Source organism: Lolium rigidum, chromosome 4 (assembly GCF_022539505.1).
Source record: "Lolium rigidum isolate FL_2022 chromosome 4, APGP_CSIRO_Lrig_0.1, whole genome shotgun sequence".
Classification (NCBI taxonomy): domain Eukaryota; kingdom Viridiplantae; phylum Streptophyta; class Magnoliopsida; order Poales; family Poaceae; genus Lolium; species Lolium rigidum.
The window spans coordinates 261,477,012-261,486,429 of NC_061511.1; the positions used below are offsets into that span (position 1 = coordinate 261,477,012).

General features: G+C 50.5%; 1 protein-coding gene across 1 annotated transcript; it reads right to left on the bottom strand.

Moving 5' to 3' along the window:
- Positions 1 to 887: 887 nt before the first annotated feature.
- LOC124648671 (putative multidrug resistance protein) lies at positions 888 to 7,078 on the bottom strand. The gene is made up of 6 exons (XM_047188390.1): positions 6,827 to 7,078; positions 4,938 to 4,992; positions 4,191 to 4,827; positions 3,551 to 4,091; positions 2,320 to 3,183; positions 888 to 2,237 (listed from the first exon to the last, which is right to left on the bottom strand). The coding sequence occupies exons 1-6, from the start codon at positions 7,076 to 7,078 to the stop codon at positions 888 to 890; spliced, it is 3,699 nt and encodes a 1,232-aa protein (XP_047044346.1).
- Between the last annotated feature and the right edge of the window lie 2,340 nt (positions 7,079 to 9,418).

Consider the following 9,418-nt stretch of genomic DNA (forward strand, 5'->3'; position numbering starts at 1 on the left):
CGCTATCGTCTGGACGCCACGGACCACCGCGAGGTCTTTCCCTTCGCCACCACACTCTTCTAGCACCCATCTATACACGCTAGAAAGGAGAGACACTAGTTTTCTCTACATTGCTCGCGTTCGTGTCGGACACGGTCAGTCAAAGTTTTGAGGTAGTCGTCGATGTCGTCGACCATTTCTTCTCTTCTTTGCATGGTTAAACGCGTCTAGTTCATATCTATCTAATGCGTCCGGTCTCGCCTCATGCGGTTCTTTGTGGACGTCGATCTCATCTCGGCACCCCGCAGGCCACCTCCTCCGTGCCATCGCTCGTAGAGCTCCGTTTAAAAATCTATTCCTACCCGTGTATTGCCCCTTGTATCAGCGCCATGGCCCACTTGTCATTCGATATACCGAAGCCCCACTCGTGCGTGTTTTGGTCAGGGATACAGCGATCTTACGGTCAAACAAAGATGGATGGTCTGACGTGTCTTTGCGGGCTCTACGTGGCCCCACTAGTCAGAAGATAACGGTCAACCGTCGGGCAACCGGCCGTTATAGCATCTGTGATGGTTTCAGACAAGGTCTTGGGGAAAACTGAGGAAAAACTAAGGAGCTGGGGAAAACTGAGCACAACTAAGGAACCGAGGGCACGAAAATAGAAATCCCTATTCTTTATTGTATGCATGCATTCATAAGCCAATAAAATATTGTTAGTAATAACTAATAAGCCTCCCTGGAACAAAAGTACTCTGAACTTGGCTAGAATCCCTTTCATCCGAACAACAATCATTTTCGAGATGATTTCGTACAAAACATTACAAAGGCTGATTGGTCTATATTGAGTGATTTTCTCAGGTGTATCCACCTCCCTTGCTTCCTAATATTGAGTTCACGTAGCCTCCTTGTTACTGACTAACTAAGCTATAATATATTCCGGAGGGACCCTTTGACATGAGGGATAAATGTGTGCCCTTCTCCACAACAACACCTTTGTCGATCACCGTGATGAGATCACAGTTTTGTATCGTGCTGAGCCTGTGTGCCACCACCACAGTTGTCCTCCCGACCATTACCTTCTCCAATGCCTCTTGTAAAACCTTTTCGGACTTGCTGTCCAGTGCACTTGTAGCCTCATCTAGTAGCAAGATAGATGGGTTCTTCAGGACGGCACGAGCTATTGCAATGCGCTGCTTCTGCCCCCCTGATAGATGAACACCTCTGTCGCCGCACCATGTGTCATACCCATCCTTGAGGTTGCTGATGAAGTCATGTGCATAGGCAGACCTTGCTGCATTCTCAATTTCTATCTCACTGGCTGTTTCAGTGCCATATAAAATGTTTTCTCTGATGGTGCCTGCAAATAGAGTTGGCTCCTGGCTGACCAGTCCAATGTGCTGCCGCAGGGCTCGAAGATTGTATGTTTTGATATTCCTTCCATCAATCCTTACCATTCCCCTAAGCGGGTCATAGAATCGCTCTATAAGCCCAATAATGGTCGACTTGCCACAGCCACTTTGCCCAACCAGAGCTGTTGACTTTCCTGGTTGGATGCATAATGAGAATCCTTTGAAAATGATCAGATCCGGCCTTGACGGGTATGCAAAATCGACCCCTATAATGTCCACCTCACCATTAAGCTTCTCTGGCTTGTATCCCTCAGGGTTGTCAGGGTCAATTTTGGTTACCCGGTCTAGAACAGCAATCACCGAAGCAAGTGCATCTGCGCCCTTAGCCAGGTCAGTTGTCATGCTACCAACATCAGCAATCATACGTCCTGTGCTTACTAGAATAATGAAGGTTTGGAAGAATTCCTTGGCGGTAATGTGGTTCTGAGCTACGAGCCTGCCACCAAACCAAAAGTCAAGCGCCAATGTGCATGTGACCAAGCTCGTGGAAGTGCCAAGGCCAAGGCCTGCAATCCACGACTGACGTATGCTTTCCTTGCGATATCCATTCTGTGCTTGGTTAAAGAGGCCTAAGATTCGGTTCTGCGAAGAGAAGGCGGTGATTGTACGGAGATTGGAGACAGCTTCAGCAGCTATCTTGCTACTCTGGGATTGTGCATCTATTGATTTCTTGGACATGCTCTTGAGTAACACACGGCGAGCATAATAGCATACGATGATGAGAGGCTGCACCGCTATCATGACAAGGGCCAGACGCCAGGCAATGAAGAGACCCATGGCGCAAGCAATAAACACCGCAGAAACCGCCTCGATCACCAGCGCCATTCGATCACCCACTAGAGACCTTACCTACGAGAAAAACATATCCATATATAGGTTAGATAAATATCCATTCAAGTATCAACACTCTTACTCGTTGTCTGGTACTTACAATGTTGGCATCCTTGGCAAGCCGTGAGCATATGGCACCACTGGAGTTCTCATCACGGTCGAACCATCCAATCTCAAATGTGAGGATTTTTGCGAGCATCTGTTCCCTGACCCTCTTTGTGAGGTATTCTCCCATGACACCAAAGTTGTAATGTTGTCCTATATTCATCAAGAATGAGAGCACTGCAAGGGCGACAAAGCCGAGTGCATAGGCCCTTGTTTTGACCCTAATTTCATCGTGATCTGTTAGGAAGTATACCGATAGCATGCTTCCCTTGGCATACGCATAAGCAGGGAGGATGGCTCCACACACAACTGCACTCAAGCTTCCGATAAGCGCCTGCCTCCACTCTGGTGCATTGAACATAAGCAGCCTTCTAAAGGATGGCAGGGGAAGATTTGGTGCTTCAATGCGATTAACCTCGCGGGTATCACCCAATGACCGGGCTGAGCTTGACTTGCTAGCTGCAGAGAATATCCTGGTAACGGAAGTAGTGCTGCCAGTTCCACTAACATGATCAGCCTCATTTGATTTTTTAGTCTGCTGCAGGCGAATAAGAGATGAGTAGAGACCATCTTCAGCGGCAATGAGCTCATCATGGGAGCCCAGCTCTTTGACCTCACCGGATTGCATTACAACAATCATGTCAGCATTGCGTACAGTGGACAGGCGATGTGCAACGACAATTGTTGTCCGGCCCATGGAGGCCAGGTCGAGCGCCTCCTGTACAACACTCTCTGACTCGGTGTCGAGTGAACTGGTGGCCTCATCAAGGAGGAGGATCTTGGGTGACTTCAGGATTGCTCTGGCAATAGCAATCCTTTGCTTTTGTCCTCCTGACATTTGGACACCACGCTCACCCACCTGTTTTTATATCAAATAAGGTTATTATTAGTTAGACTAATGACGCATGGACCACAACTTTTCCACGTAAGAAGGAAGATTACAAAAGGATCAGCAATTGAAGATGCACCAGTTTCTTGAAAATCTAACAATTGTAATCATCTTTTATCCTAGAGACGATCTGTTAACTGAATGCAAGAAAAAGAACATTAAATCTTCTATTCGTCATCCAATTAGACTCTATTTCATAAGGTTTGGTCAAAATTTGAAAGTTTGACTTTACGGCTTAATTCATGAACGTAAGGAGTAACTGCAAACATCCATCCAAATGCAAAATGAAGTTGCGCGTAGTAGTTTGCTAGATTAAGAAGGGTTACAATAATTTTACCTGCGTGTCGTAGCCCTCCGGCAGCTGCGAGATGAAGTTGTGGGCGTTGGCGGCCTTGGCCGCCGCAGTGACCTCCTCAGGCGTAGCGTCCTCCTTGCCGAACAGTATATTCTCCCTAATGGAAGTTGCGAACAGCGCTGGCTCCTGGTTGACGAGCCCCATCTGCGCGCGAAGCCACTTGAGCCTCAGCTTCCGGATGTCCACACCGTCCAGCGTCACCTCCCCCGCTGACGGGTCGTAGAACCTCTCCAGCAGTGCCACCACTGTCGACTTCCCGGACCCGCTGCTCCCTACCAGTGCAGCCGTTCGCCCTGCCGGCACCCGTAGGCTGAAGCTCGCGAAAATGGGGCTCTCAGGTCGCGACGGGTAGCAGAATTGTACCCTCTTGAACTCCACCTCGCCGGCTACATTGGCTAGTTCATGGCCGGTGTCGTTACCCGAGTCAATCTTGGGCACCCGCCGAATCACCTCCAGCACTCTCTCAGCGGCCACGGTCGCCTCGGAAAAGTACTTGAGGTTCGACAGCCCGGACCCAAGCGCCCTACACGCATACACAATGATCCAGCATCAGTCAATCAGGGTTCCATCCACGCATGTGATATAACGGCTGTGAATGTGATGTAAATGTAATGCATCGTACAGGCCGCCGACGACGATGGAGATGGGGACGGTGTAGACAGTACCGCCCCGGTAGCCGTGGTACATGACGAGGCGACTGCCGTACCAGACTAGGAGGGCCCAGATGGCGAAGGTGATGCCGTTGCTACCGATGGCGATGCCCTTGGCTAACCCTTGCTTGATGCCCAGCCTTGCCGACTCCTCCTGTGCAACCGAGAACCGCGCCATGGTGTCCCGCTCGGCAGCACACGAGTACACGGTTCGCGCCGAGGACACAGCCTGCTCCACGATGGCGCCGGTGCAGGTGTAATGCTCCCTGATCTGGCGCGTGAGACCGATGAGGATGCGGCCGTACATGAAGCCCGGGATGACGAGGAGAAGGAGGGACGGAAGCGCCACCAGGGCGAGACGCCAGACGATGGCGAAGCAGATGGCGTAGCTACTAAGGAACCTGGCCGCATTCATCACGAAGTTGGGCACTTTCTCGCTCAGCACATCCTGGATGACCAGGCTGTCGCCGGAGACGCTGGCGATGATCTCGGCCGTGGTGCCCACCTTGAGGTCGAAGTACTCCACGTCCTGCCGAAGCACCGCTGCCAGGTACCGTTCGCGCATCCGCGAAGCCTGCCGCTCCGCCGTCCGAGACCAGCAATACCCCTCTGCACAGACATCATGGGTAGTGGTTTTTCAGGCAGACAGGGGCACACACATTGACGCGTGCAACATTGAACGCACGCCATTGTTAGCATACAAGTATATTTTCACTCACCTAGGAACGCCATCACCCAGCAACCCAACGCCAAAAGGACAAGGTTCATCGCGTTCTGATCGAGTGGATCATTCGACCAAAATGACAATAATTGCAAGTTAATTAGCCAAGTGGCAGGGTCAATAGATGTTTAGAAATGAGGTAATAGCATCGCACATACAACAACTTGCATGGTGGGAGTAATTTCATACAACAACTTGAAAAATGTGGTGAGGTAGTACACGAATTTGTAATTGAGGTGCAAATCAGTATAAAACTGTTCTAAACATGATACGTGGCAGCGTATTTTTGCGAAAAAACCCTGGTACAATTATCCATTGAACTCATGATTAACATATTAATTGCATAATACTAGTCTAATCACATATCCTATAATGACTACGCTGTAGTATGAGTTCTTTGCCCTTTTCCACTTTTCCAAGACGCGAGACCGTGAAGGGCTTGGCCCGTACTAGTCTAATCACAACTTGGCCACCGGAGCAGTAGCACCACGCCTGCCGGTCCGTCCATGCCATTCGTCGCACATGAAAGGTCCGCCCATGCTGCCCGCCACACCTGGCCGACGCAGCCGATGGAGTCGCTGCACCCAAGCAGTCGACGCGCCTGACCGCTCCGCTCATGACCATCGAAGACTTGGCCGTCAGAGCTGGCTATGCTGCACCTGGCCGTGGGAGAGTGGAGCCCTAGAGAATGGAACCGCTGCCGGAATGGAGAGGCACCACCGACCCACAGCTTCCCACGCAGGCAAGATGTGGGCGAGGCACTCCGTCGCGACCGCCTGTCAGCTGTCGTCATAGGCCTGCGAGCCGAGCGCATGTAGCAGAAGCCTACAGCGCTGCGAGACTCCAATTTAGCGACTGCACTTTCATGTGTTCCTTTAACATACTGTGAATTACGGAGTAGAATGGTATACGTCGTCGGGGCGCGCATCGGCAGCAACGACAACCTATCCCAGTGACGTTTGATAGGACGAACATGAGTACATGACGGTGGTCGTCCTCAGTCCTCAGCGACGCCCTTCCGGTTCTACGGCGCAATGGGGTACCTCTTGAGGGGCCTACCGCCTACAAGCTGCTCCACGCGGGTGGCGAGGGCCAATGTGTCATCGGAGCTCTCATGGGAGAGGACCAGCACGATGCGGTCGCCATGCAGAGCTGTTCCGCGTACTCCTCCCAGATCCTCCGTGTTCCATATGGCCTTCCAGTTCCTCCGTGCCCTGCTCTCGGTTGCCCTCCTTTTTCCCGGCGTTCCGGGAGGCATCGCCAATAAGAGCAGGGCGCCCTCGCTGGAGTTCCGCCATCGGTCCTCTGCGCCCGTACGATGGTGGGCGGACGCCTGCATCTACGAGCTCCCCGGCGGTTTTCTGGCACCTTGCGGAACTGTGTATGTCGCCGCCCTCGCAGGGCACGACCGCCACCGCGCGCTGTGGACAGCCACCGGAGCCGGCCAGCCGGGGATCATCCGCCGTACTTGCCGCTGCCCTGTCTGATGTCAGGAACCACCGCCCCTGTATGTCCCCGCGGACATGGAGGCAGAGAACAACGACGTGGTGGCGTAGAGCCGGCTCGTGTGCCAGTCCGCAGCCGACGTGTTGGATGTGAGCCGCGCGCCGTGCAAGAGTGACTGCCCGATGAAGGGGAAAAGAGGAAAGGGTCACAATTACGAGAGAAAAATATGCAAGGGTTATTTCTAAAATTAGTGTTGCCACGTGTCATGTCTATAACAGTTTTGTACTGATTTGCATCTCAATGACAAGTTTGTGTACTACCTGACCATATTTTTCAAGTTGTTGTGTGAAGTCGCTCCCACCACGCAAGTTGTTGTATGGCTGGTGCTATTAGCCTATTACCTCTTTAGAAATGTATTACTCGTCATGGATGCGTGCGTACCTTGTTGATCTTGGAGCTGAACTCCTGAGCGAGCTCAGGGCCATTGCCGAGGTCGTTGTAGATGAGGCTGGAGATGAGCAGCGACACCGGCACCGAAATGCCGTCGCCGATGGCGCCCACCAGACCCAGGACCATCAGCGTCACGTCCACCGCGTCCGCGTGCACGAACACTAACATAAACGAGGATCCGAAGGGCCGCGCGGCCATCTTCACCGGTCCATTCTTCTTGTCGTCGGCCGTTGCGCCAGCCATGCCTGCTAGCTACTGCCGCAACTCGTCCGCTGTTTGTGAATGGAAAACAATGAGATCTATTTGATGGAGTTGTGCACAGCGCTCTACCGCCTGTCCCCGTTATATATATATATATCTCAACCGTATCAGGATCACAATCACATCACGATCATGATTTGATTTGAAGAGATTCCATTCAAATCCTGCTAGTTGACTAAACATGTTAAGCACGTATTCTATCATCTCAACCCACTGAGTAAATTCAGGTCCAGGCCGGCAAAATCCGGAGCCCCTTGCCAAACTCTAAAATGGGGCCCTATCTCACTAGAGAAATATAACTAACGAATAATTATAATGTATATATTTTACACCAAAAATTGTAACATATATGTATTGGATGTTCAAACTAAAGAACTACTCTTGGAGCCCGTATATTCCAAACTCATGGTAAGACTGTCTTAAAAGTTGTTTTAAGAGAAACCATGTAGTTTAAAATCCGGCGACCAACGGTCCAACAAAAAAAAATGCATTCAATGGTTTTGAAGAATTAAGCTATTTGAGTTTTAAAAATTAGGAAAATATTTTAGAATCTTAAAGGCTTGTAGTATGTAAACCTCTCATAACAATTGTACATATACATAGATAAACCTATTATAAAACCTATATATCCATATGAGAGGAATACAATACCACTATATGAAATTTGCCTCAATCGCCATACATTAAAATCACAATGATGATTTGTTTAATTTAAATATGAGAAGTTAAGATATCGTAAAATCGCAATACATTTTTTCTGACATGGTTAAAACTTGGACACCAAATTTGTTTCAAGAGATAGAAATTTGTTCAAGAGGTAGGTATAGTATGTGTGATTTATACATGCAGCTTCTCTAGTTTTATTCAATCCTAATAAAATAAAATAAAACCAAGTATTTGCAGCATAGGCATCAAAAGAGAGACGGAGAAAAAAAGGAAGAAAAGAGAAACGGGAACAAAAAGGAAACTAGTTTATGAGACATGAGGAGTTCAAACTTGAAACCTTCTATGTATCACACTAGCACACTTCAACCGTAACACCAATTGAGCTGATCCAGTTTTACGATTATGTTTTGAAGTATGCACTATATAAAAGGGCAACGTAGAAATGTTGGGCCCCCAAATATTTGGGGTAGGGGGCTCACTCCCCTGGGTCCGGACCTGAGTAAATTACAAGAAGCTACACCTCACTACCATTTCAGCTACTTAATTTTTCCAAAACATAGCAAGTTTGAGGTAGAGCGTTGCAGATTTGACTAAATACTCGTCCAATAGCCTTTTAACAACAACTTTGTGAGGTGAACGAGGGGCTCACCTATCAGGCCCCATCTTTCCCCCCTCTCCCCTCTTCTTCTGCATCTTTCTCAAGTCTCTCTCTCTCTCTCCCTTTCCCTTTCCCTTTCCCTCTCCCTCTCCCTCTCCCTCTCCCTCTCCCTCCCTTTCCCTCTCCCTCCCTCTCCCTCCCTCTCCCTCTCTCCCTCTCCCTCTCCCTCTCCCTCTCCCTCTCCCTCTCTCTCCCTCTCCCTCTCCCTCTCCCTCTCCCTCTCCCTCTCCCTCTCCCTCTCCCTCTCCCTCTCCCTCCCTCTCTCTCTCTCTCTCTCTCTCTCTCTCTCTCTCTCTCTCTCTCTCTCTCTCTTCGGCCAGAATCCGACAAACTGGAGCATCATCACGTGACTGCGGGTCTCCCCTCCTCGAGCGACGTCCTAGGGTTTCCACCATCGCCACAGGCCCCAGCCAGAGCTCCCGCCACTGGCAACAACGCGGGGATGGACCTACAGCTAGTGTCGGAGCATGGGAACGTGCGCATCTGGACGAGCGGGAGAGTCCGAGTCGAATGATCGACAGACGAGGCCCTAGTCTCACCGAAGATGGCGACGGTGAACTCTAGAATGGCAGCGAAGAATGGTGCACAGCGGCAGCTTTCTAAAGAGGCTGCAGTGATGATGGGGAGTGTCTAGCAGGATCAGGTACTCACCATGGGTGCAACAAAGATCGGGAGGACGCTACCATCGACGACGAGCTCGACTTGAGTGGAGGATGACGATGTTCGGGGCGTCAATTTGTGGCGTCTCAGCTTGATATGCAAGATGGGGAGGTTGCTGACGACGCATTTGACTCGATGTCGAGGTTGCATGAGAACAAGTCAGCTTGCATCGATGACGCGACCGAGCAGCGGAGGTGTCGGTGGAGTTTCGGGCGCCCTAGGGGAGCAACATGCACATAGAGAGGTGATGCGGAGGAGAGGAGAGCTAGGCACCGGAGGCAGTGGTCCACGAGGATAGAGTTGCGATGGCGGAGAGGATGTGAGGTTTAGCTGGAGTT

What these genes read in the sequence shown, in the direction of transcription:
- LOC124648671 (XM_047188390.1), bottom strand. Translation starts at nt 7,078, where the DNA reads ATGGCTGGCGCAACGGCCGACGACAAGAAGAATGGACCGGTGAAGATG. An exon ending in CGGAGGGCTACGACACGCAG is followed by an intron (nt 3,184 to 3,550) that starts GTAAAATTATTG and finishes ATATAAAAACAG; the next exon opens with GTGGGTGAGCGTGGTGTCCA. An exon ending in TTGCCAAGGATGCCAACATT is followed by an intron (nt 2,238 to 2,319) that starts GTAAGTACCAGA and finishes TTTTTCTCGTAG; the next exon opens with GTAAGGTCTCTAGTGGGTGA.